Source organism: Monodon monoceros, unplaced genomic scaffold, assembly GCF_005190385.1.
Source record: "Monodon monoceros isolate NGI ecotype Baffin Bay Population unplaced genomic scaffold, NGI_Narwhal_1 Super_Scaffold_19, whole genome shotgun sequence".
Classification (NCBI taxonomy): domain Eukaryota; kingdom Metazoa; phylum Chordata; class Mammalia; order Artiodactyla; family Monodontidae; genus Monodon; species Monodon monoceros.
Window position 1 is genome coordinate 66,149,989 of NW_021703775.1, and position 27,956 is coordinate 66,177,944.

Sequence of the window (27,956 nt, forward strand, 5' to 3'; positions counted from 1 at the left end):
GTGGAAATCCTTCCCAGAGGAGTCTTGGGTGAGGGCCTGGAGACCTACCGGGTCATTGCAGACATTACAGAGGTCGTTGCCTCCTATAAACAGGGTTATTATCTTCCAATCTTCCTGAAAATTTATATCCTGAAATGAATAGGAAACAAACAAGTAAAAGCCTTGCTCCAGAGTCAAGTCCAGGAAAATACAAAGTGCTGAATGCTGTAGGGATGGGTCCTCACACACAGGAGGGTTTAGTGGGGACATTAATAATTTCTGTTCTTTGGTTTGTGGGTCCTGAGGTCAGAGGTCACAGGTGCTAAATCATTTGTTGTTGTTTTAAAGGTGGCCTCTCTGGATTCCCATGTGGCCTTGTGCCCCCCACCCCCACCCCAGAGCTGACCCTCTCTGTCTCTATGATCCTCCCACCCGCTCCCTCCTCTGGGCATCCTACCTCAAGTGGTCTCAGGTGCCACCTCCCCTAGACTTACCATGTAATTCTTCATCAGATCCACCAGCCTCCTGGCCTGAACAGGTAAATCCCTGCAGGCACACACAGGAAGAAGTCATGTGACCAGCGGGGGCTGTGAAGCCGGGGTCGGGAGGGGACTTAGCAGAGAAATCGGGAATATGTAGCAGGAAAACTGGACTGAAGGCCATGCCCTGTCACACAGCTCCTTCCCCACTCGGTCTCTGCTGGGGGTGGGAGTCATGAGTGTGCCTTGGGAAGGGCAGAGCTCCCTACATATGAGGGGGTGACTGTTAGCGGGACTGTTTTCTGATTGGCGTATTTGGGTTCATAGTTTTCTTTCTCTTCCAAGCCAGGCTCATTCAAGACAAACAGAGGGCTGCATCTGAGTGTTTCATGCCACACATGGCTATCTCTGCGGGTGCCAAGACCTCAGCCGCAAGGGTGCCCTCACTTTCAACGTGACATGGTTGAGTCAGACACACCTGGGTGTGACATTTAGTTGCCTCTTGCTAACTGTGGGAATGTGACTTAAATTCTCATCCAAATGATAGGAGGTAACCGCCCCCCCCCATCTTAATGGGTCTTAGTAGAGACGAGCAAAGCAGCCCCATGGGGTAAGAGCCACTCTTGGTGCCAGGCAGCATACGGGTTTGAATCCTGCTTCCACCCCTGACCAGCTGTGAGACCTTGGCAAAGTACTTAACCTTGCAAACCCTCAGTTTCTTCCTTTGGAAGATGGGGATGACAAGCACACCTTCTTCACAGAGATGTTGGGTGAATTAAATAAGGTGCCCATAAAGAACTTAAAAGAGCACACGGTAAATATCCATATTAGAAACAATCCATTGAATTATTTCTACCATCGTCACCACCACCATCATCACCATCAATAAAGTCCCTGGCACAGGACTTAGCAGGAAACATTAGTTGTCACCCTCTTCCTCTCTTAATTATTAGCCCAACTGGCCTGCTCTTAGTCATAATAGGCTAGGTATCAGATCACCTGGGTGGAGACTTTGGGTAAACCACTTCACCTCTTTGAGCCTCAGTTTCCTCAACTATTGCTCTGAAGTTAGCAGGGCTGCTGTTCTTTCTATGGACCAGAGTTTTGGATGATTACTTGGCCACTCTGAGCCTCAAGATCATCATTAAGAAAACATGGGCATCTGAGCCTCTGCTCTGTCCATCTCACAGTTACTGTTCAGAACACAAGAGATAACAAACGTGAGGGTACTATGTAATTGCACACTGCTATATACACATAAAGGGTCATTAGTGGACCTGTGGTAAAGCCTGGGGGCACAAAGATGACAGACCATGTGGTCGAGATAAGGCATTTGTTCAGGCCACTTCATCTCTCTGGGCTACAGTTTCTTCATCTGTAATGGGAATAGTAATAATAATCTGGAATAATAATCCCCAACTCTTCCCTACAACACAGGACATGCTTGGACAAATAAATGACTCACACGAACGAGCCCCAAGGCCTTGGGGAAATCAGGGAAGAAATCCGGGGCCATATGAATCACACTCCATTTTTCATTACATTTACGCTTTCAGCTAAGCTTTCATTCTTGGATGCCTTCCTGACCTAATCATGCTTAGAACTGCCTCTCCTCTTACACCATCAGCTGAAATATGCTTGGAAAAAAGCAAGATTAAGGTAATATTAATGTAAGCCTAAAATTTTAAGCAGTAAATCTGTAGCCTTTCACCCCCGCCCCACCAAAAGGAAAATGAAGCCACCGAATTCATTATAAAACCTATTAGGTTTTGTATGCTCTCTGCTTCAGATAATCTGTCACCTTTCCTGTCCTGAATAAATAAGAGTTACTCTAGTCGGGGACTCGTAGATTCAGGATGGTGTTGAGAGCTGGGAGAATGATGTCGGGGATCTAGGAACCTAAACATAGGAATCCCTAGGAACTACATAGTAAAGTTCGTGATTATTCTGGAAGAAATAGAGGACTAAGAAACAAAAAGGATCTTTCCATTTATTTTTCCTACATTGGATGTGGCTCTCACTGGTTCTCTGACTGGCAGCAAACCCAAAGAAGTACTCAGGGTTCTGGGATGGTGGGGAGAAATGGAGCTGTAGGACCCAGGAAAGCTGACCCCGCTCTCTGGAACCCTCCATCCAGTGCCCCTGGACCACGACTCAGTGGTCCTGTTGCTCGCTAACAGTTTACCCCAGGTGGGTCCTGCAGCCCTGCTGCACTGTTGCTGGGACCACCACCCTGTCTGTGCTATTTACAGCTCACCAGAACTTTCACTTTCAACATGGCACTGAGGGCTTCCCTGGTGGCGCAGTGGTTAAGAATCTGCCTGCCAATGCAGGGGACACGGGTTCGAGCCCTGGTCCGGGAGGATCCCACATGCCGCGGAGCAACTAAGCCCATGCGCCACCACTACGGAGCCTGCGCTCTAGAGCCCGTGAGCCACAACTACTGAGCCCTTGTGCCACAACTACTGAAGCCTGCGGGCCTAGAGCCCATGCTCCACGACAAGAGAAGCCACCGCAATGAGAAGCCCGCACACTGCAACCAAGAGTAGCTCCCGCTCGCCTCAACTAGAGAAAGCCCGTGCACAGCAACGAAGACCCAACGCAGCCAATAAATAAATAGATAGATACAACATTAAAGAAATAAAAGATGTTTAAAAAAACACACCGAAAAACACGGCATTGAGCCTCCCAGCCGGCCCATGGGAGAGGTTCAGCCCCATCTCTTAGAGGCTAAGGCTTAGAGAGGCCAGGGGAGAAACCAGGGCTCAGACTCAGACACTCCCCCACTCCCGCTGGCCCCAGGACTGGTGCTCTTCCCATGAACCAGGAGGGATGCAAAGCATGGAGCCTGAAAAAGCCTCCTGAAAAGCAAGTCTGAGGAAGAGAGGGAGAAGGTGACACGAAAGACGGAGCATTAACAGAGTGGTGAGACTTGGGGCTCAGTGAGTCCTCCTATAGCTGCTGTCTTATGTGCACATGAGGTTCATAGACGAGGCAAAGTAATTTGCTCAAAGCATGTACCTGGCATCAGAATCAACTGTGACCAGCTCCTGGGGGCGCGGTCGGTGGGTGAGCCAGCAGGCTTCCGCGTCCCACGGTAGAGAACACTCCCAAGAGAGCCCGCCCAGTCCAGCCTTTGACCCTCAGGTCCTCCCCCTGGACCAAATCTGGAGCCTTTAGCCATACACCCTGGTCTAGGCTAAGCCCCCGACCAGGTTCCCGGAGACCCGTGTGGTTCACCCGCAAGGCTCCACTGCTCACTCAGCTCGGGCTCCTGCCACGGCCTGGTTTAGGAAGGCCCCAGGACTGTTTTCTTTTCCAGTGCCAACAGAGAAACCCTTCAGGGAAGGGTTGAATTCCCGGAGGATGTCTGGAAATATAAGGAAAAGATGTTCGTCATCACTGCCCCAAGGCAATCTTCAGATTCCTTTGGTAAGTGCCAGGGGGTGCTGGCGACAAAGCGGAGCGCCCGCCCCACAGCCCTCACCCTTACTGTTCGCTTGGCCCCCAAAATAAAACGTCCAGCAGGCTGATGCCGAACCACGTGCGCGGCACACAAGGGCGCTCAATGAATTAGTGCTGAATAAATGCCAATCTGGTTAAGGTGCTGCTCTCAGGCGCTTTGCTTTTTTCTCTAAATATGTAATCGCTTTATTGAGATATAATTCACATAACATAGAATTCACCAATTTAAAGTACAATTCAATAGCTTTTAGTACATTCATATAGTTGTGCCACCATCACCCCTATAAACTTTAGAACATTTTCATCACCCCCAGAAGAAACTCCATAGCCACTAGCGGTCCCTCCCCATTTCTTCCAGCCCCATGGCAACCACTAATCAACCTTCTATCTCTATGGGTTAGCTTATTCTGGACATTCATATAAATGGAACCATACAATGCACACGTCCTTTGTGACTGGCTTCCTTCACTTAGCAAGTTAGCAATGTTCATCCATGTTTAGCATGGATCAGTACTTCATTCTTTCTTACTGGCAAATAATATTCCATTGTATGGATACAACTGTTCAAACTATTCTCTCATAATCCTTTTTATTTCTATACTTATGTCTCCTCTTTCATTTCTGAGTTTTAGGCTCTCTTCCCACCATCCACCTTGGTCAGTCTAATCGCTCGCTGATTTGGTTCATCTTCTCAATCTCATACATTCTAATGCCCTTACCATGCTGGATCTACACTTTTCACTCTGCAATCTCCCCCAGCTTGGCTGAAAACTCCTGAGAGCAGGGCCTGTATACACCCCTGAGCCTCGCATGGGCTCAATAAATGTTTATGGACTGAATTAAGAATAACTGAAAGTTCAGAAAGGTTAGGAGAACTGTTAAAAGTCATACATTATTAAGAATAGAATCCTAGGCCAGAACCTGATCTCTCAGCTCATGTTAGAGGGTACCTTCCCCAGACCTACAATCTACTAGGATGTGGGAAAGGAACTGGCTAGGTATCGGTCAGGACTTTCAGGCATCACGCCATCCAGCAGAGCACTCTCTCCAACCAAGCACTGCTACAGGGCCTACACAACACAGATGGATTGAACTCATTCCTTGTGGCTCTGGGGACACTGTACCAATGGATGGCAATTACTCTGATCTACTCAACAGAAGGAAGAGCTGCGAGATCACTCGAGCTATCTGAAGACGGAAGGGATTGTCCCAGACTCCCCATTACTGGAAGCATCCAGCACCGGCTAGCTAGGTACCTATCAGGAATGTCACAGAAGGCACTACTCATTGGACAGGACAAGAACTTGCTGGTGCACACAGTTACCTCTGCCAGGAACATTCAATCCCCTTTTCTTATCTGATGAATTCCAGTTCTTAAAGCCCTCTTTCAAAAGGCAGGGTAACAGCCTTCTTATTTATTTTCCCCTAAACTTTGTACATGGCTATAATTATTGGTACACATGTCTGTCTTTAGGGAGACGTGTCCCTAAAGAGACTTCAGTGATGTCATCAGGGCAGGGACCTCACCTCATTCTCCTGTTTCCCAAGCACCCAGCACGGGTGTATTTGCTGGATTACATTGAATAGGGAGTTGAACTGAGGTTCTGTTCTGACCCCATGTTCTCATAAGTTTTCCAACACATTGCCACGTGATTGTTTCTCCATGGATTATCCAGTCCCTACAGCCAATCTGTCTTCACAACACTAGTAAGGAAGTCTGAACAGGCAATGTTCCACTGCTGGGCTAAGCGTGTCGGGGCGTCTTAATATTTTATAAATCATTTTAGTGAAAGATCTTGAGTCAGATGATTTCCAATCATGTTATCAACCACAATAGCGTGGGAATCAGAGAGCCCAGCAAATTGTTGTGTATGCTGGCCCAGCTCATAGCCCAATTACATTCACAAAAGCAACCCAAATCATCTCCTAGAGATGGCAGAGCTTATTCATAGCTCTTGTGTGTGGACCTAGAAATAAGGAAGATGGGAAGTACTCGTGTCACAGAGCTGTATCTACTTAAAATCAACAGGATTTGCAAATAGCAAGAACAGATAACACGCATGAAGTCCAACCAGTTCTGCCCATGTGGCGATCAAACCACCTTTATCATCAAAGTCTTGGTGACTTAAAGCTCAAATAATTTCTTAGCTGCTAAAGATATATTACAGAGGGATAATTACGAGAAAAGTAAATGAGAATGGGACCGATTAAATTCCTCTCAGGCAAAATCGTTAGCCAGAAGATTTTAAGGGAAAATAATTCAATTGTAACATTTTTTTGTACGCGTACTTTAAGAACAAGCACTGTGCATGCACTAAGGAGAATAAAAAGATGAATAAGACCATTCAAAGCATGTAGTCAGGCTTAAAAAAAATCATTCCGAACTGGTTGCTGATGAAGTAATTTAAAGAAAAGGTTGCACCCCAAATATGGCTGTGTTTGCAAAGCCTGAACAAGGTAATTTCATCATCACTGCTGCAATAACAGCGTTTCCTAAACCAACACCAGGAATTCAACGTCTTTGTATGCAGTGGTGCCTAACACAGCCCAAGCCTAGATCAACGCCTCCCCAAAAGGTGCTCTGCTCTGAATGACAGGCAAAGCAAACACGGGTTTCCTTTATTTCCTTCTTCAATCATTTCTTAATAATAACTTGCACTAAGGGTTGGCCTGAGCATTCTTTCCCTCTTACTCTCTTCCTTCCTCGGACAAATACAATTTCTCTTTAAAAAAAAAAAAAAAAAAAGGCTTTAATCGCTCTCAAGCAACAGAGCAGGGCGACCGCCTCGGGGAGGCAGCGCCCCCTGCCGAACGCTGCTGTCTCCTGCCATCCTTCCCTGCCAAGCCCGCGGCCGCCGCCAGGGGGAGCTGCAGAAACGCGCAGGGCGGCGGCGAGCCCGCCCCGGACCCCCGGGAGCGCGTACTTACTGGGCAAGGTGGTGACGCTGCTGAGGTTCTGATCGCCGCCCGCGCTGCGTCGTCGTGCGGACAAAAAAGAAAATGAAGGTTAAAACGGCCAGCGACGCTGAAACACCTCAGACACCACCAAGACAGACCTTGCTCCTTCCGAGAAACACCCTGGGGGCTTGGGGTTTGCCCTTTCCTCATTATTTTTGTATACAAACTGAAAAACCAGAATACAGCAACTTCTCTCTCCTTTGCCCCACAAACCAGAACGTCCAAACAAAAAACTGGCTTAAACCGTTATGGCTGACTTTTGTTTTTTAACTTTGAGCTTTGACCTTGAGGCAGGGGAATTAAGTGGGCCTCTTCAGCCCCGTCTTCCAAAGGGGAAATGGCCCTTCCTTGGATGCAGAGCCCAGCCCAGCGCCGACTAGACACTGCAGCTGTGCATTATTATTAAAAAAAAAAAAAAAAGTTTGCCTTCATGTTTCTCGTCCTGTTTGGCTTGGGGAAAACCCGGTTTTTAAAGGGTATCTTCTAGAGAGCAACCCATCTTCTGAGCCGCTTCTAAAATTCCAAGGAAATCAAAGTTGGATGGGTTTCTAGGCATGAAAATAAGCAGCATTCCAGAGTTGATTGGATTCCCTACTTTTCCATATCCCCTCATTCTCTGCCAAGTACGTCTGGGAACGTTTCAAAGGTTCTCAAAACGTCTGGGGTTTAACTCTGTGTAGCATCGCCAGGGAGGATGCCAGGGATTCAACGCTCAGGTTCAAGCTGGTGCCAGAGATGCTGGATTCCAGGTTGAGGGAACACCGAACCTGTCCTCTCCCGCTTGGCATGAGCTGGGCTTTCATAGCAGAGGTGAAGCAGGAGCGCTGCTCACCGCAGCCTGTGGCCGCCTGGGTTTGATTACAGGCAGAGCAGGAACAAGCCTGCACAAAATATACATGATGGGGGATGTGCTGCATTAGGGGTCAGGAGTCATCTACTCTACTTTTTGCTCTCTTACCATCTGACTGTGTGATCTTGGACAGGTTACTTGCCCTCTCTGAGCCGTGCTTCATCATCTGTAAAATGAAGGCCCTTTAATAATGATCCCAGCTACCATTTATACCTACCTTTGTGTCAGGCACTGTGCTGGGCATTTAAACTCTCTGTAAGCCTCGCGACAATGCTAAGGCAGTATTATTGTCTCTGCGTCAAAGATGAGACCAGCTCAGAGAGGTTGAATAACTTACCCAAGGTCACACAGAGCGGGCAGCTGGGGCTCCTACACAACCCGGGTTCTGAAGGCTGCTGCCTCCTGCTGAGGTGACTGCCCAGAGGGAGAAAGGCAAGCCCAAACTTTTCCAACCCAAACGTCTGAGTAGTTTTTGCCCTAAACTCCTGCTCAGGTCCTGGCTTGTTTTGGGGGAATATCTGGTTTGGGGAAGCTGATAAATACCTTCCTTAAATTAAACCTAGAAATTTCTCATGGAAAAGCACTAGGTTGACTCATCCTTCTGCTAGAGAACTTGTTTTCTACATGCTCAGGGGTCCTCCCCTGCCCTGCGACGGGGCGTCTCTGGGCCTTGCCACGCCTGCACTTACCTCCAGGACAGACCTCGATACTGAGTTAAGACGTCCAGGACGTTCCCAGGCTTGGATCCGGCCCCATTACCTGCCTGAAAGGGAACCACAAGGGGGTGATTTCCTTGCCTGCTCACCAGAGGGTCTGTGTTCTCGTCCTGGCCGGGCCGGAACGTCCGGCACTTTAGAATCTAGCGTCTTGAGAGCACCACGTCTTGACCTGCATTCTGCCTCGTCAGAAACGAGTGCTACTTCCCGCTGGGAATTCTGGGGCCCTCCAAGGGCAGCCTCACTCTAAGAAACCCTGCCCGGACCCTAGGCTGGCAGAAGCGCTCTGAAAATTATACTGCAGTGTACAGTTTCCCAGAGGACACATTTCAGGGCCCCATCTTCCTCACTTTTAAAAGTCATGAACTGTATCAGAAAGGGAAGTATCCTGTAATCCTTTGATGTGAATAGGTCTCACATATGTACAATTGGAAAAATTAAAATGAAACGCCACGTACCTACTCCTCAGCTAAAGAAAGAGCGGGGTCTTTTAAAACCACACCCTGACACACTCTGCAGGTGCACGTCCCTTGCCTAAAGCACGTTATTTCCCAGCAGAGCCATTCCAAAGGTCATGCCAAGGGCTAGCCTCCCAGGCAGCCTGTGGGGAAGGCTGGCCTCCGGGAGAGGAGCCTTGCTGCCTCCCCAGGTAGTCCTGAACAGCTGGGCTGATTCTGTTTTTTGTTTGTTTGTTTGTTTGTTTTTATTTGGCCACTCCGCGCGCGGCTCCTGGGATCTTAGTTCCCCGACCAGGGATAGAACCTGGGCCACAGTGGTGAAAGCGCTGAGTCCTAACCACTGGACGGCCAGGGCATTTCCAGCTGCGTCAGGCCACACCCAGCAGGAAGTGGCTGGGATGAGCCGTGCTGCCCGTCCTTCCCAGAAGGTTAGGAGCCATAGGGCCTTCGGGGTGAAGAGTACCTGAGGGGTCATGGAGGAGACGGCTACAGGGCAGGGAAAGAATTCTGGCCTCAGAGTCAGGACCTGGGAGTCCTGTCCTCACCCAGCAGTTACAAGCTATTGGCTGAGGTACTCACTTCGCTTCAACCGGCTTCACCTCCTTTGTCGTTTCAGTTTGAGGAGAGTCATATGGCCCAGGATTTTGTTGAGGATATTGAGTGAGATCATATCAATGTGAAGAGGCCACAGACATGAAAGGTGTCATCTGGTATTTGGGGGGAAATTCAGCTGGAGGCCCTCGATTCTACTGATCCAGAGAACAGCAGCTGGGCTCCTCTGTAATGAGTCACTGTGGACCTGAAGTTCGAGAGCTTCAGAGCCCCCCTACCCTGGCTCTCTAAGGACCTGATTCTGCTTTTTCTGGATAGCTTTTTGCTGGGCCTGGGAGGTCACCACAGCCACCTGCAGACATAGGCTGGGTCATCGTTAGTACCTCTGTCTTTTCCACTGACCCCGGTTTTCTCACCTCTCCCCCATTAGTACTCGTTCCTGTCCCATCATCCCATTGCCCTTGGGACCTTCCCTTCGCTTTCCTACATGGACAAAACAAAGCACCGGGTCTTTGAAGGGGCCCTACACCCCACCACGGACAGGCTGTGCGGTTTGGGCTGGGTTACTTTCATTTCAGGGGCTCCTTCTGGGGTCCCCCCACTTCCTGCTCTCTCCTTCATTCCCATGTTAGGAGAGGAAGGATGAGGTTAGAATGGAGGTGGGAAAACACGATGGGCCAGGGAATGCTGGATTCCAGGGTGGGCATGGAGGTGGGGAGGGACTGAGGTTGGGACCAGAGACGGCAACGCTTAAGGTCCAGGAGTGAGATTCTCCTATTAACCAAGATCGTCTCCTCTCCTGCCCCTTCCTTCCACCGTCAGTAACTCACTGTGAGCGAATCACCCAGGGCTCCGATGACCTTGATGTCAGCCAGCTTCAGCCTGTGAACTGAAAACAAAGATGAACAGAAGGTGGGCTTCTTGTCTCCTCTGAAAACAAAGGAGCATCTTCCAGGAAAACTGAGACAAAGTAGAACAATTCAGCTTGGACAAAGATATTAAAAGGCCATCCTTGTCCTAAACCTCAGCAGTAGCAGCCGTGGAGCCTGACTGCCAGTCTCCTCCGTGGGGCGCCTGGACACAGGGCTCGGGAGCTGGAAGGTGGCCCCACTTTCGGAGAGGTGTCTGCTGGTGTTAGGCGAACCTGATGCCACAGGTGGGCAGTTACTCTCAGAGCGTGAAACAGCCCCTGGCGACATGATCTGGGAGTAAGGAGGGGATTGTGGTGGAGGTGAAACCCATACTTCATCCATTCTAGGATCTGTTGATGGTTGGGATAAAATATTATACCATCTTATTAGAAAAAAATCAGCTCGGTTTTTATGAAGGGAAAAGGGAAATGCCTTTATACTACTGTTTCTTAAAAACACTATGACAACCACTATCAAGGTGACGTTCACATAACATAAAATGAACCATTTTAAAGTCAACACTTCAGTGGCACTTCGTACATTCTCAATGTTGCCCAACCATGACCTCTATCTAGTTCCAAAACGTTTTCATCACCCCCAGAAGAGACCTGTACCCACTAAGCGGTCATTCCTCACTCCTGCCAGCCCATGGCAACCACTGTCTGCTTTCTCTCTATGGATTTACCTATACTGGATATTTCATGTAAACGGAATCATAAAATGTGACCTGTGTGTCTGGCTTCCTCCACTTTGCCTAATATTTTCAAGGTTCACCCATGTTGTAGCAGGTGCCAGTACTTCATTCTTTCTTATGGCTGACTAATATTCCATTGTGTGGATACACCACATTTTTCTATTCCTTCATCTGTTGATGGACATTTGGGTTGGTCCCATCTTTTGGGTATTGTATATAGTGCTGCTATGAACATTCATATACAAGTCTTTATTTGAATGCCTGTTTCGAATTATTTTGGGTATATACCAAGGAGTGGAACTTGGTGGGCCATAGGATAATCCTATGTTTAGCTTTCTGAGGAAACCCCAAACTGTTTTCCATAGCCTGCTACTATTTTCTCTCTTGAGTTTAGGCACGTGCTATGATGTGGCTAAGCAGCTACCTACTTGTATGACAAACATATTGGCCACCGAGCAGTGGCTGGGGACCCTGGGGACAAAACCATGGTCAGAAGTGGAGAATGTGCTCAGGAAGCTCGCAGGATAAGCAGGGAATGAGAAACATCCATAGTTATAATAACTTATAGGCTGATGAATACCATGGGAGGTAATAAAGTGATAAGAGGTTCAGGAGCTGGAGGGATGATTTACGCTCAGAGGTGTGTGTGTGGTGGGGGAGGAGAGTTTAGAGCAGGCTACATGGAGAAGGTCATTTTTGAACTCAGGATATGATGAGATAAGGATGCGGTGTGGTAAATCGTGTGACGTCCATAAAGAATGGATAGTTGTACAGTTTGACTTAAGTGAAGGGCATGGGAAGGAGACTAACAAGAAATAACACTGGAACCATAAACAAAATGAAAAAACAACCTACAGACTGGGAGAAAATATTTGCAAACGACGCATCCAACAAGGTCTTAATTTCCAAAATATACAAACAGTTCATACAACTCAACAACAACAAAACAAACAACCCAGTCGAAAAAATGGGCATAAGACCTAAATAGACATTTCTCCAAAGAAGAAATACAAATGGCCAATAGGCACATGAAAAGATGCTCAATATCGCTAATTATTAGAGAAATGCAAAATCAAATGGTACAATGAGGTACCAACTCACACCAGTCAGAACGGCCACCATTAAAAAGTCTACAAATAACAAATGCTGGAGAGGATGTGGAGAAAAGGGAATCCTCCCATACATATGGTGGGAATGTAAGTTGGTGTAGCCACTATGGAAAACAGTATGGAGGTTCCTCAGAAAACAAAAAATACAATTACCATATGATCCAGCAATCCCACTCCTGGGCATATATCCAGACAAAACTCTAATTTGAAAAGATACATGCACCCGCATGTTCATAGCAGCGCTATTCACAATAGCCAAGACATGGAAACAAACTAAATGTCCTTCAATAGATGAACGGATAAAGACGATGTGGTACATATATACAATGGAATACTACTCAGCCATAAAAAAGAATGAAATAATGCCATTTGCAGCAACATGGATGCAACCAGAGATTATCATACTAAGTGAAGTAAGTCAGAAAGAGAAAGACAAATACCACATGATATCACTTATATGTGGAATCTAGAATATGACACAAATGAACCTATCTACGAAACAGAAACAGCCTCGTGGACATAGAGAACAGACTTGTGGTTGCGTAGAGGGCAGGCGTTGGTGGAGGGATGGAGTGGGAGGTTGGGGGTTAGCAGATGTAAGCTATTATACAATATATGGAATGGATAAACGAAAATGTCCTACTGTATAGCACAGAGGACCATTCAATAACTTATGATAAACCATAATGGAAAAGAATATTAAAAAAAGAATGTATCGATATATATATATATGTATAACTGAATCACTTTGCTGTATAGCAGAAATTAACACAACACTGTAAATCAACTATACTTCAATTAAAAAAAAAATAACATTGGAAATGTATGTTAGGGCCAAAGGCCTTTTATGCCTGGCTAACAAGTTAGGAGCTTAACATGAATATTACACATATATACACACACATACACACATACATATACATATATATATTTACTTGCATGTATACGCCTGTCCTATATCTATCTACCCCTTTACCTTGTATACATACGAACATGAATCCAAGTGCATTTTGGGAATCACACTTAAATTCCTTCTGCCATATGTGGCTCTGTCCCCTCAAATCACAAGTTCACCTCCCACTCCCCCGGGGCACCTCCTCCCATAGTCACTCCAACTTTGACACAGCTCCATCTTTCCTCAGATGTGCCTTTCATGGTCTCTAGCGGCGCGATGTGGCAGTAACTTGTCAATTAGCTTTCAGCCTTGGAAGAAGCCTAATAGAGCATTTGTACCACGGGGTGACCCACTACTTCAGTGGGGAAAGAAACCCATCATTTCAGTGGACCACTGCGTAAGATGGATAAACTGAAATCTGTCTGCCAGGAGGCTCTCTCGACAGCCCTGCTCTACCAAGTAACTCTATAACGAGGGCAGTAAAACACAGAGAACAAGATGCTTTCAACACCAGCAGGCTACATATAGCCTGCTTCACTCCTCAACATCCAAATCATGGTGTATAATCACACCTGCATGGGAAGCTGTGTTAACAGTCAGTGGGATCAATGTTCAGAGAGATCTCTAGGTCTTGCCTCCTTCCATGGAGACATCTTGTCTACCTGACTTCCATGCTGTCTGCAGATGTGGAAGTGCTGCTCCCACTGAGGATATCCTCTCATTGGAAAAGGAAAAGTCCCTGCCTCTTCCCTATGACAGCATGCAAAGTAACACATGCATAGCTGTGAATGTGTGTATGCAAAATATAGAGATTAGTGGTCTTCAAATTCGAGCATGCATCAGAATCATCTGGAGAGCTTGTTAAAACACAGATGGTTGGTTGCCACCCTCAGAGTTTCTGATTTAGTAGGTCTGGGGTGGGCCCAATCCTATGTGGTTAGAAGAACATTATCAAATCACAAAGCCAGCTGCACACACTAGCACACATCGATGGGCCAAGCCTGAGAACTTTCAAATGACCTCTTCTCAAAGAAATGAGGCTCTGGGTAAAAAAGGCAACAAAATGGAAAATAAGACCTCCTCCCTTCAACTCTAGACGGTTTATTTTAGCTCCTGATGGCGACAGTCAATCACCGTATTCTTGTTGCCATGATGTGTAATACAGTGAATTCTGTGAACACTAACTGGCGTGTCAAGGCTAGGGGAAATCTTTGGGGCTGGTAAAATGTGGAAGAGATGGATAGATTTGCTTTGAAAGCACATTGCAGTTTGCTAAAGGGGCAGCTGAAACTGGCCGTTCCTGTCTCCTAAATTTGTAGCAGGCAGAAAGGAAACCCACATATATGCGTGCACTCGTGTATGTCCACATCTACGCGTGTGTGTATACGTGTAGATTGGTGGGTATGTTGGGAGGGGTGGTTTTCTGTTGGTCATTCTGTAAGGAATGACCAGTAAGAGATAATAAACCAAATGAACCAAGTCTAGATGGGAGGAGTTTGACTCATCTGGGATCTTATTCAAATAGAACCCAACACACATTTCATTGGTTTGACATTCTGGAGACCTTGATTTGAGCTTTGTTAATATTATCGTATATGATAAAGACACAGCCTGGAACCACAGCAAAGCACTTTAGCAATTGCTCTCCTTGGGGAAAGAACTCTTTAGAGATAAGATTAAATTTGTGTGGCTGATTAGCTAAACATTTTCTGGTACAAACTGTCCACCACCTTGAAAGCAGTTGATAAACACATCATTCACTCATCAAGATTTTTACAGAAGGGGCCTCTTATCAGAAGGCCATCCAAACTATGATAAAAGATCATGAATAGACAGAAAATCGTTGACTAGAGTAGAGAAAGGGGAAATTGCCCTTTGGACACGAAAAGGAACAGCAGGAAAAAGACTTGACGCTTGGGAGTTTTGTCTTGTGTAACCCAACGACTTAAACCTGGGGCCATAACCTGAAAATCCAACTTTCTCTCGACTGTCGGCTAGGGCTGCCCAACCCTTTTGCTCTCAGATTTTAGGGACTTATGTAAGGACTTCTGCAATGGTGGTAAACTGCTGGCACAGGCTGGGCCTTGTTTCTGTCTTTGAAGTGCGTTGGCTTAAGTTTACATGAAGAAATACGTGCCCCGCACACAGTAGGAGCTCAAGAAATGTGTTCAGTTGAATTAAAGGCTAAGGAAGAGGCTCTGTGTCAGAGACTACAGCTCTCAAAGCTGTAAACGGTGGAAACTGCAGGGAAGGGAGATACATTCATCTGAGTGTCTTGAGGGTGAGTTTGAACTTGTCCAGTAGGCTGGTCACGCCGAGGGGACAGGCAGGCTGTTATATTCCCTGTGGGGTGTCACTACTTCCTAGTCACAGGCTAGGTTAGGCCACAAGACTCATGAGCAGGTGGTGACTATAGAGGCGGTTTCAGGACGTACACTGGACAGTACACAGCTGATTCACAATGAAGTGACACCCCTAGCGGTCACCCAGTGCCTGCAACCTGGGCATTCTTCATATCCGCGCTTGAATAGCTCATTTTAGCCAAATGGGTAAAATAAATGACATCAGGGACTTAGAAAGGAATCAATAGCTTAAAATAAATGAACTGTTCTAATTGATACTACTGGTGACAGTGGCATAGAATTAGCTTGGTGGACTCCTATTTTCAAACACTATGAATTTTCCCCTCTGCAAGGAATGAGCAGCTTGACTTCAAGATAGCCAGCTTCAATGGACAGGCAATGAGCCATGTGCCCTCTGGCTCTTTATTGCCACTCTTCTGTTTACAAAATGCTACTCCTTTTCTCACTGGGAGAACCTTAAGTCATCTACCAGGCCCAGCATATTATTCTTAGTTATCCCAACTATGTTAGGGACAGGGCCATGAAGTAATATAAAATGATGTAAGTACTTATGAAGTTATAAAGTTCACAGGAGGTAGCACTCAGTAAATTGCATGTATGCACTGACCAGAAGGGAAAAATTGGAAGCACGCATGTGTGCATTCATTGATTCATGCTACCAAATAGCGATTGGTAATAAAAATTACTTACATCAGCTCTATATATCTCATCCCAAGCCCCATGGATCAGTAGAAGAGGTTCATCACCTGTGGGCTCTGAATGGCGTGAGGGTGAGGCACCCGGGCTGCCAGGGGCCGTGACCTGTTGATGGAGGCAGTATCTTATTTTGAAATTATCACTTTTCATTAGCTAGGTGTATCTGTGGGTTGGTTTGAGAGAGACACTAGAAAAGGGGACTACAAAGAAGATTTTTGAAAACAACTCTGAAGATAAAACAGTTATTTTATAAGAGAGTCTTAGTGAAAAGTTGTCTTAACGGAAGGCATTTTGGTCCACTTGGTTTTTAAGATCGTTTTCAACTCTGGGAATTTTTGATTTGCGGAAGTAGGAATACTCCATAATTAAGATGAGTTCAACAATCATTCATCAGGCTCCTACCATGTGCTGAGTCACTGCGGTTGTAAAGATAAGATGATCTGCTCTTACAAGTATGTATCAGAGGCCTTCATCTCAATTAGAAATTGCCAACATGATCTCCAGAAGAGTGAATGACCTCGCCAGTATGACGATTATCAAGGGTAATAATAACGTGACCCTGTGCTAAGTCTTTTTCCCACCCTGACAGCCACAAGTATGATTAAAATGTCCAATCATAGATCGAGCGCAGTAATGAAATGTGTTTTTTGTTTTTGTCCAGTTAGTTGTTGCCATTTTTCTAAAGACACTTTTCAGGGGGACTCAGAGGCGCAGGCCCAACGTTAGCCCATGAGTGCTGCCACCCAGTTGGCCAATGCTAATGTTTTGGTCCCAGGCCCACTTGGTTAGATCAAGGAGGCGTAAATCTATCCATCTGCTTATCCAAACAGCTTCTGTCACCAGAGTATCTGAGATCTCAAGGTCTCGAGATTTCTTGTGCTTACATCTTCAAGTGCCAAAAAACAAGATAATCTTCAGGGTCAAGGAATAAAGAAGAGATTCACATTTTATTTGGCTTTCAGATGTTCAGATATGCTCTAATGGATTGGTTGGTTATCACTGTCATGATGGGAACATAATCTAGACAGATTGCAAAATCTTTACACATCATCCTTTCAGAATGATAAGGTTAAAAGAGGATGGATATCATTTCACTGTAAAGAGTATGGCTATTAAAACATTCAAATTCCCCCCTTCCTCTCTCTATACATACATACCTCTTTGAGGTTTTGCTGTTGGAGGGCCTACATATGAAGCTAACAATTTGTTTCTGCTACTGAAGTTCTGCTAGTAAACTAACCAATACGAAGGGGCTGTCACTAAGTATGGGGGAAAAAGTCTAAAGACTGTGTGTGTGTAAGACTTTTTTTTAAAAGACTTTTACCTTATTTATTTATTTTTTGGCTGCATTGGGTCTTTGTTGCTACGTGCGGGCCTTCTCTAGTTGAGGTGTGTGGGCTTCTCACTGTGGTGGCTTCTCTTGTTTTGAAGCACAGGCTCTAGGCACGCGGGCTTCAGTAGCTGTGGCACACAGGCTCAGTAGCTGTGGCTCACGGGCTCTAGAGCGCAGGCTCAGTAGTTGTGGCACACGGGCTTAGTTGGTCTGTGGCATGTGGGATCTTCCTGGACCAGGACTCGAACCTGTGTCCCCTGCATTGGCAGGGGGATTCTTTTTGTTTTCTTTTTTTTTTTTTTTTTGCGATACGCGGGCCTCTCATTGTTGTGGCTTCTCCTGTTGCGGAGCGCAGGCTCCAGACACGCAGGATCAGCGGCCATGGCTCATGGGCCCAGCCGCTCCGCGGCATGTGGGATCTTCCCGGACTGGGGCACGAACCCGTGTCCCCTGCATCGGCAGGCAGACTCTCAACCACTGCGCCACCAGGGAAGACCTGTAAGACTTTTATCACCTATTCCATTATTCTGCAACTTAGTCAAGAACCAGTTACACGCCGAAGTTTTGGTGAGAAGATTTTTAACTTACTTGCCCGTCATTTGGCTAGATTTGAGCGTGCAGAGCTAAGACAGGCATGAAGGGCGGGCTGACAGTTAAACTTGTTCTACCAATACTCAGCGAAAGGAGACAATGTGACTACAAAGATTTGCACACCGCGACATCTTCAAACTTCGCTTTCCATCCTGGCAGGCACGTAAGAGGCATTCAACAATCATCTAATAGATGAGTGAACAAGTGAACGAATCAATGAACAGAAGAGTCACCCTCCAGGACCAAGCATGAGAACCTATCGCACTGTTGCAGAAACGCTCCTGGGCTGAGGTTGTGAGTCACGTGGGCCACCACACGGCCCTCCCGTGACCTCCCATGATCATGTGCACAGAGCCATCACTCAGAGGTTGGCTCACCTGGAGGAAAAGTTTCAGCCCTTAGGCAGCCCCTCTTTGGGAAGGTCTCTGCCTAGAATGTTCCATGAGCCTCATTTTCATGGCCCAGCACCAGTCATCTTGGAAACACAGAGAAGCAGTGAAAATGGCACGTTTGTAAGATGGCATGCTTTACAGTGTTTGAGTGCACTCTGCATATGGCTCTGACCGGGAGCTTGGACTGGTTATTTTTGCTTCCTGCTTAAAGGTAGTTTTATTTTTCAGAGAATAAGTTCACCTCATCGAGGCTTCCCAGCGGGGACAATGACATCAGCTCACTCACCTGACACCGGGCCCTTTGCAGAGCATGGCCTGGCACACAGTTAATGCTCAATAAATGCTTTCTGATAATGTTATCATATTTTAGTTAAAGAATAATCAAACACAGGCATGAACTTACAAGCATACATACAGAGCCGTATGGCCTTGAAAACTTCTCAGGTGTATCTCAGACTGTGTAGAAAGCCCGTCATCTTAAGGCTACTCTTACATGGATGGTTTTAGACCTCAAATGACTTTAAAAATCACTTGACTCAAGCCGTGTACCTGATGTGGGAATCGTGTCAGAGGGATCCTTGTCAGGACACCTGATTTCCATTCCATCTCTCACCTAAAATGAGACACACGGAGAAATAAGAAGAAATGGATCTTGCAACCTAAGAAACTGGGTGAGAAGTGGGCCTCTATTTTGGAAGATATCACTTAGTACAGAAACCTAAGCATCATGTAGGATTTCTCCCTCTCCTTCAACACTCACAACTGAGCGTCCACAACACCCTTTCCAGATGTTCCCAAGCCGGCCCCCCTTCCCTAGTCCCTCAGCCTCAGGCTAAGTTCAGGCCTTGTCCCTTCTTCCTGGAACATGGCCCTGTTCACCATCATCACCGCTGCCGGCCTGTGGGCTTCCTCCCCAGCCTTCTGAATCCATTCAGAGAACTCTTTCTCTCTCAGTACAAAAATCACTCCCTTGCCCAAATTCTCAGTGAAAGCAGGAATTTTCATCCATTTTGCTTCTTGTATGTCCAGAGCCTAGAAGGCTGCACAGTAGATGCTCAATAAATACTTGTTGGTTGAATAAGCATATTTCTACTCTGTACTAACATCAGCATAAAGTCCACCCTCCTCAGCACGGGGTAGGAAGCCCCCGACATTCCAGACCATCCACCTGACTCTCTGTCCCTCCACATCTTCGTCCGAACACCTACGTCTGCTCTTTCTTTCCCTTTCCCTTTCCCTCCCTCTGTTTCCCTCACTCCCACACACCTGGCTTGCCTTTTGTCATCCTCAGGCTGAGGTCATGGGTACTTTTGGGGAAGCCTTCTCAACTCTCTCCTGCCTGTCATTTGTTCTTCCGCTGTGTTCCCAGAATACCCCGTGGCAACCTTACGGCACTTTTTACATTGTGCTGTCACTGCTGGTTGGCTCCGCTAGACTGAGTTCCTTGGGACAAGCAACGTATTTGTGTTTTTATCTCCTATGCCTGGTCCCCGTCCACCCACCCACCTGCCCACCCATTTAGTTTTTCGGCTAATAGTGACTAGGTACCTGCTCTGAGTCGCTGCCCCCATGGAGCTTGCATCCTAATGGTACACAGCTGGTATTCAGTAAACGTATCCTGAAGATATGCATTGCTCCCTCTACTATAAAACTCATGGCATGCCAGATACTGTTATATGTGCCTTATACTTAATAACATTACAATTTAATAGCTCTGTTAGGTAGCACTAGGACCTATCACCATTTCCCAGATTTGAAAAACTAAGGCACAGAGAGGTTAAGTCCCCCTGACACAGAGCCAGTAAGTGCAAGAGTCTGGATTTGAACCCCGAGCCAGCTCTCTCAAATCGTGGCACCACGGTGCCTCTCAGATGTATCCTTACTGCTGTGTTATTAGTTAGAAAGCATGGGACAAGCTGATAAATCAAGTCTTTTACGCCGTATCTCTTGGGCTTTGTGGTGCAGGCCCAGGCCATCAGCTTTGCCTACACCCCTGGGAGTAAATCGCACCCTCTTTTATCCAATAGGGAGGCAGGGGTGGTGCTGGGACCACCACCAAATTCGTCTCAACCCATATTGGTCCCCAGTCCTCTGAGAAGGAGACAACCTTCAAGTGTTTCTTGTACCCTCAGAGGAGTGCGGAGTGCCCTATCTAATCTTGACAAGAAGCACCAGAAAGAGACTCATGAGGTAAGTCATAAGCAAGACATGTGTGAGGCGGCCCCTAAGGTGTGGCCGACAGCTGAGGCCTTCCGGTCTCCATGCTGACCGCTTTCAGACTCCACCCCATTTCCCTGCCTTTTCTGGACTTTCTCTTCAGATTAAGGGCTCAGATGAGTTTTAAAGGACTTGTCAGAGATCTGGGGAGGGCCTGAAATTCTTGTCTAGCATCAAAATAGACGGGGGACAGGTAGTGCTGAGCTCCCCAACACATCCCTTGAAGCCATGGGATGCTGGTTGCTGAGGCCGTTTTAAAGATGGAACTGGAGGGCAGCCCTGCTTCAAGCACCAAGGGGACAGCCACACATGTGCTCCTTCACTCTTCCCCAACCTACCCATGGGGTCCAGGACACAAAGAACTGCCCTGGAAGCTTCAAAAGACTCAGCAAGGTACGGCCCCTGGTTCATTTGCATGTTTGTCAATCACAGAAAAACGTCTCCATACCTCAAACTTCGCACGGGATTCCAGCAACCTGGGCCAATAGTTGCTGTTCCTGTAGGTGAACAGGTAGGGATTCTCCTGCAGAGAAAGGCAATGCGTTGTAACCACGATCCAGAAATCCGTATCCTATAATCATCAACTTTTATCACCCAGCAGTGCCTTTGGCCAATCTGAAACGTTCATACCATCCTTTAAAGGATGAGAGAAACATTCTCTGGCTTTTCTTCTCTGTACTGCTCATTAGTTCCCTGAAGGAGTTCATTAACATTTTGAAATTTCCCATTTGCAGCAGTCAGCAACTTTTGCTCTCTACCCGAGGTCCATGCCAACAGGCAAAGTAGGTATATTTCCATGAAAAGAGAACCTAATCTTAAGTTTCCTGAGAGCCAAGGCAAAGAGGAAAAGAGGGTGAATTATACAGTTCTTACAGCCTGGTAACAAAAATTTACCAATTCATCAATAAAGCCAAAAATTTGACTAGCATTAAGTGATAAAAAAGAATTCTGTTCGTTTACATTCAGCTATTTTTTCATTAATTTATTCAGCAACATTAATTCTATACCTACTATTTATTAGGCACACATTTAAGACCCATCTTAGCATTTGGGGCCATGTGAGCTGTGGCTTTGTTCCTGTGCCCTCTACAAGCACGGAAGGGGCCTCAGTTCTGTTAAAACAGCTCTCCTGGCCCACAGGTATAAACCTTAGGTGTGCCCAGGCCCAGAAGAACAGACCCGAGACTCTAACGGGCTAATGTCTCAACCAGGTAAGACCCACTTCGCAGCAAAGCCCCCTGCTTTGTGACCCCACCTTTCTCCCCAACTCAGCAGGAGGTGCCGCCCCCCGGACCCCCGCCCCCTCCAGTCCTCGCCTACCTGAGAGGGACATTTCACTGGCCTTCTCTCTTTTGCACTGAATGGCTCATCTTTCTGTCCTGCTGGCTTCATCTAGAAAAGAAGGTGATGTTTAGAACAGAAAAGTCTTACACGGGTGGCAGCACCCTAGGGTACTACCACTGAGAAAGGCTCATTAGCTCAGTGTTTCTCAGAGTGTGACCCTGGGCGGGCAGCATCAGCGTCACCTGGGAACACATTAGAAATGGCAAATTCCCAGCCCGCAACTCTGGGGTGGGGTCCAGCTCCCTGTGCTTTATCAAGCCCTCCAGGGATTCTGATGCACGCTCAAGTTGAGGGCTCACTGCGGGAGAGGAACCACTGATTCCCAGCCCACCCCTCCTGCTACAGGGGAAAGTGAACACCAGGGAGGTTGAGCTGACACTAGGACATGGATGTCCAGATTCAACCAAATCGCTCTCATAGGGTCACCGGCTACCTGATCACCCAGGAGCCGGTTATTCAGCTTGATGTCGCATCTCCCTCCTTGCTGCCCTGCTGCTGGCCGGCTCCCTGATTAAATTTCCCTCAGAGAGGAGAGTAGGAATGGGAAGGAAGGGCAAATAAATGGCTTTCGTGTAAACCAGCAGGGAATGAATGAAACCCTCTGTCACCTGGCAAGCCCCATGTCTTTACCTGGGACACAGAGGTACAGTGACATGGGACATAGCACGGTGCCACGCTAACAACTAGAGTGTCTAGCCATTCAGGAACAGTGATAGTGGTACCAGTGGCTGACAGAGGCAGCTACTTGAATGATAACTGAAGCCTATCTAACAACATAGATGAAAAGTGTATGGTGTACCCGCCAGAGAAAGCAGCAGAAGATCGGCTCAGGTAAAAACATCGGAGGGGAGACAGAAAAATGAAGGCAGTTGGAGAATTCAACGGAGCAAGGATTTTAAGTTCCTTCTGTTATTTTTAAATGTTCATTATACATTTGTAAACACTTAACAGAAAAATACAGTAGCTTTGAGAGATCACAGATTTTCTCTTGCACGCACCATCTTCTACTGTTTGGGGACCTCGCGTTTGCTGTCAGTCCTGTTGCCCAGAGGAGCTGGGCTCCTAGGTCACCCGGTCCCTCCTCTCCCCTCCGCTCCCCTCCCACAGACCTTGACGGGGGACAAAAGTGCAGGAGGCTACAGGATGGAGCCCCCCTATCTGGCTCAGTCACGGGCTCTGCCATCTTCCACGAGCCCTTTAGATTCCTCAGCAATATCTTGCCCCGGCATCTGTGCCCAGCAAACAAGAAGCAGGGGAAGAACTTTACCTTCTCAGGTAACCTTCCTTCACCCAAACGGACAGGGTCAGATAAGAGGGTGTAATTAACCTTCTGTAAAATGAGTGGCAACCTTTTGCTCAGGGGCTGGAGGAGGAACTGCACTCCCCATCTCCTTTCAGTTTTATTCTGATGGTGGACACTCCTAAGTATGGGATTCCAACCCAGAACTTTCAGGGCCGCTCTGAAAGGGAGTGTTCAGTGGGCCTGAGTCGGTGGCCCAATGTCGAAGTGGCCTGACTTCTCTTCTCCAATCTTTCAAGAATTTAATCAATAATAGAATCTGGAAAGAAATGTTGAGGAAGCCACGTTGTGATAATTTTAGTTGAATGGATATAACAGAACCTAATTTTTTAAGGACTCCAAAGGAAAATTCATAGGTTTTCCCAATAAATCCATTTGCACTAAGAACCTTGTCCTAAACGTCTCTTTATCAGTCACCTACGTCCTTCCTGCTGCCATTAATCCCCTTTACACACTCTGACCCTCCATCCTCAGGATGGAAAATGACTCGGCTATATCAAATGACCCTTTGCGTGTCCCTCCATCCACCGCCCTGCACTGCACATGCCCGCACGCACCCTGGGGACGCTGGTCCTGTTCTCTTACTCCACCCTTCAGCCCTTTAATTGCTCGCATCTCTTCTGCACAGCTTCCCTGCCCCCGAGATGAACTGGAGCGTGGCAGGGGTGGCGGGATGACCTTAGACGTGCTCTCAAGAGTCCCGCTTGACTGTGAGCCCTTCTCACCTCGCCCTGCGCCTCTGGCGCTAGCGCAGGGCTGGGAATAAGGTGGGGGGCTGTGACTGTGGGACCTGGCAATTGAGTCCCCACAGGTGGGTCTCATCAACACTACTGTTACATAAGAATCATCAGAAGTTATTGAGGAGGCAGGAAGGGCCCAGGGAATGAATTACATCCCAAACACAAAACCCTCCTCTGCTCCGTGCCAGGAGCTCCGCTTTCCGTCTGGGTGGCTCATGCAGCCAGGTGTGTTCCCGAAGCAGGGCCGCTCACGATGACTGCATGTGTGTGTGTGGGGTTTTCCTTCACTGGCCCTCAGAGCTTACGCGCACCTCGGGACTTGGCCCGGGGAGCAGACACTGTGTGGCCCTGCACAGTCGCCGCCATTGCTGTGTCCTAGGTCGAGGCCAAGCAGAGAAGCGGTAGAAGCTGGGCCCCTCTGGTCACAGCGATTCTGCTGGTCCCTCTCTGCTCCCCATGTAAGAGGGTGGCCCTCACTCGGGGCTCTTGTGTGTCTGCAAATGTGGGCATGACGGACATAGCTGTCTTTTACCTCTGTAGTCGCAGTTAAGCCCAACACCACAGAGGCACACAGAGGTGGAGGCAGGGAGGCTCCTGGACTCCCCATGTCCCTGGGAGGACGCAGGAGGGAACCCAAGGGTGAACTGCTCCTATATTTCCCAAGGTCCTCTGAGGCTGGCAAATAGAGAAAATGGGGCCCAGAAAGACCACGTGACTCACCTCAAGAAACAACCAAATGCACAGCTGGACTCAGAACCCAGGTTTTCTGGCTCCTTACCCAGTGCCGTTTCCCCTAACCTGTTACCTTCGTAATTTCTCATAAATTAACCTGCAGGAGCTGTCCATGCGTTCGGGAGCCGTGGGATGGTCTGGCATTTTGCCTGAGAGGAAGCCAGTGGACACGCTTCCCTCCTTGTTGGCTCGGCTACAGGGACCTCGAGGCCTCTCCCTGGGAAACGACTGCTGGTTCGTTGGGCAGGTAACTGCCCACCTAGGAAAGCTGCCTCCTCCCCAAAGCCCCTGGGACATCTACTGGGTCCCAGACCTTTGGCCTTGAGTGTGAGACCTTCTGTTCCCCTCTGGGCACCTGCCCATCCTCACCCTCGAGTGGGTTTCAGGGCGCTGTGCGTGCCGTGCGCCTGTCTGATTGCACAGGGCACTTCATTCATTCGTGGGGCCTCCTTATCCCGTTCCTCTCCCACCACCCCTTGCTAGTGCATTTTATTCTGTTCACACAGCTCCTCTTGCCTGGGAATGCCAGCCCCACCTCCTCTGAGATATTTCCCCCCAACCCATGCCGGCAAAGCCAATTCCAGTCCCACCCTCGTGGGGCTGTCCTGGCCTCTTGCCCATATCCCTTTTGGGTGCTCTGTCCAGGGCATGACCTTGTTCCTGCTGTGCCCTTCCAGCTATTCGCTAGGCCATTTGGTGTGTCTCCTGTATCTTCCTTGGACCCAGCATAGGGTAGGCACCCTCTAGGCTTTCTTTTGTTGCTTGGGAAAAAGGTAACAGAGGAGGAGAGAGGTTTGGCTGAGCTGGAAGAATCAGCCCTCCTCCCCCAGAGAGAGGGTAGAAGGAGATGAACAGCAAAGTGGTTTTCTGGGGCCTGACCGCTCAGGGGTCAGGCCCACCAACAAGGGTCCTCGTTCAAAGAAATCAAATGGCTTCTCCGAAGGCTAGTGTGACTCCATCAATCCGGGCTGCCTGGGCTGGCCCCTGCCCTCCCTGCTGTCTTACTGGCCACTGCACACCCAACTACAGCTGCTCATAGGACTCAGCACAGCACCTCAGTCTGAGGAGATGGAGAGAAATTTTTCTAATGCAAGGAAGAAGAAAACCAAGTTGCCGTCACTGGAATTCTAGGACAGTTTGGATGGGAAAAAAATAAATGGCAAAATCAGGTCTCTGTCTGGTGCTCTGGAGAGGTTCAAAGTTTTGATGGAACATTCCATCCACTGACTAATCCCAGACAGCCCCGGGGGACCTTCAGAGTCTGGGGGAAGCCCGTCACAGTCAGAGTAAGAAGGGCCACCCAGGGTGAATACTCGCTGTGGGCCGGGAGGGAGCTATACACTCTCCACGTGCTGGCTCAGGGGTTTTGCAGAAAGGGAGCTGAGACCCTAAGTTCACACAGCTTGTGAGAGCTTTGAACCCAGGTCTTCATCACCCCACACTCACCCCAGGCACCACCCTGGGCATTGGAAACTTAAGTGTAAAATGAGGGAGAGCTGGACCAGGTTGCTACGCGAGCCTTCTCCCTAGTGCCCCACTCCAAGTGAGGTCTCCCAGACAGATGCCAAGGAAGCGTTCCCGCATCCGGAAAGAGCAGGACTGAGGCTGCCCAGGGAGCCGTGCTCACTGTCAGGGCTGCAGCCCAGCTTCCAGCAAGAGGAGGTGAAACTCACAGGTGGTCCCAGATGGGCTGTCACTGGATGTGGGAGGGACCCCTGATGGCCCAGAATCATCATCTTGGGGTCCTGCTGGTGTCCCTCAACCCCTCCATCAGAGCGGTGAGCAGACGGGGCACGACGGCAGAGGCCCTGCTTCTCCTTCCATAGACTAAACCCCAGGCTGGCAGGGCAGTGCCCCAGGACACCCAGCCACTCACCATGCTGTTCCAGAGAGTCAAGGCGAGGACGGTGGGATCCTGGAGTGGTCGCTCCCCCTGAAAGAGAACCAGATGAGAAGTCCCGTGTGCCCCCGGGGATTGCACAGCCCTGCCGCGCACTCTGAAGCTCTCCCGGCAGAGATGGGGGTCCTGATGCACCCAGATTCCATCTCTCAGTCCCTCCCCATCAATAATGGCGGGGACTTATAGGCTCGGAGGTGAGGGCCTGTAGGGGCGCATCACACGTCTGGCCGCTCCTCCGCATTGTGGGGTTGTACAGACTGAACTCAACAGCAGAAGGGGGTGACAGGGAAGTGATCCAGGTATGGTCTGAGTAGGAGGGGGGGACGGGAACTAATATTCCTCCTCCTACTAAACCACTATTTAAACATCACTGAAGTCCTGGAGGGACACAATGACTCCAATGGCAGGAGCCAGGAGCCTGGAGGGAGGGGCTGTCCCAGATGTACAGTGCTGAAGCCCCAGAGGCACAGAGACCTTGCTGAGCTGAGCACGTGTGCACCCACCACAGCGCTTGTGGTCTGCAGGACCCCCAGGGTAAGGGGCGTTTGCCCAGTGACCTGGGTGAGGAAACAACTCAAAAGTACCCTCCCTTGCAGGGATAGATGTGGAGGAGCCTGCAGGGGGAGGAGTGCAGTGTGGTGCCCGGAAATTCCATCCTGAATAGTCACCATAGCTGAGAGATACTGCGGGCTTCTAAGAACCAGGCGCTGCTCTAAGTTCCTCACATGTATTTAATCACCCTGACAACCACTCTAGCAGGCGGAATGTTAATAACGGCCCTGATTTCACAGATGAGGAACCAAGGCACAGAGAGTTCAAACAACTTGCCCAAGGTCACACAGCCGGCCCACTCCAAAGCCAGAAGCCGTCTGGCTGGAGCCCATGCTCTTTACCTCTGGGCGGCTCTGCCTCTTGGAACCTTCCTCACGGGGCTATCCAACCCCACGGGGAAGTTGTCTAAAAAGTATAAGAGAACACTGCAGCATTTCCCCCTGAGACTACACATCCTGGGCTCGGTGAAGCTCAACTGTGTTGGGGCATCTGCAGAGGAGAGGGCAGAGGAGGGAGAGGGAGAGGGTGTGGGCCATGCCCTCACTCACCGAGGGTGGCGGCAGGGCTCCCTCGTAGAAGAAAGGCTGGAAAACCACTGCGAAGGACTTCTGCTCATTGTACTTGCTGGAGGCCAGGAGCTGTTCCCAGGTTTCCTGAAGAAAGGAGCATCAGCGAGGCTCAGCCTGCCCCATCCTCACACCAGGGAGTTCCCAGCAGCCCCCCGGTCAGA

At 48.4% G+C, this 27,956-nt stretch overlaps 1 protein-coding gene across 4 annotated transcripts in view; it reads right to left on the minus strand.

Moving 5' to 3' along the window:
- Positions 1–27,956, minus strand: part of PLB1 (phospholipase B1) — a 133,439-nt gene that overhangs the window by 54,805 nt on the left and 50,678 nt on the right. For all 4 annotated transcript variants that reach the window (XM_029231877.1, XM_029231876.1, XM_029231878.1 and 1 more), the window contains 11 exons: positions 27,775–27,879; positions 26,651–26,707; positions 21,979–22,050; positions 21,107–21,181; positions 18,991–19,054; positions 10,288–10,346; positions 8,421–8,494; positions 6,852–6,895; positions 3,720–3,828; positions 474–525; positions 49–129 (listed from right to left, as the gene is read on the minus strand). In XM_029231877.1, the coding sequence (XP_029087710.1) occupies positions 49–129; positions 474–525; positions 3,720–3,828; positions 6,852–6,895; positions 8,421–8,494; positions 10,288–10,346; positions 18,991–19,054; positions 21,107–21,181; positions 21,979–22,050; positions 26,651–26,707; positions 27,775–27,879 (792 nt within the window). The remainder of the gene's footprint in view (positions 1–48; positions 130–473; positions 526–3,719; positions 3,829–6,851; positions 6,896–8,420; positions 8,495–10,287; positions 10,347–18,990; positions 19,055–21,106; positions 21,182–21,978; positions 22,051–26,650; positions 26,708–27,774; positions 27,880–27,956) is intronic.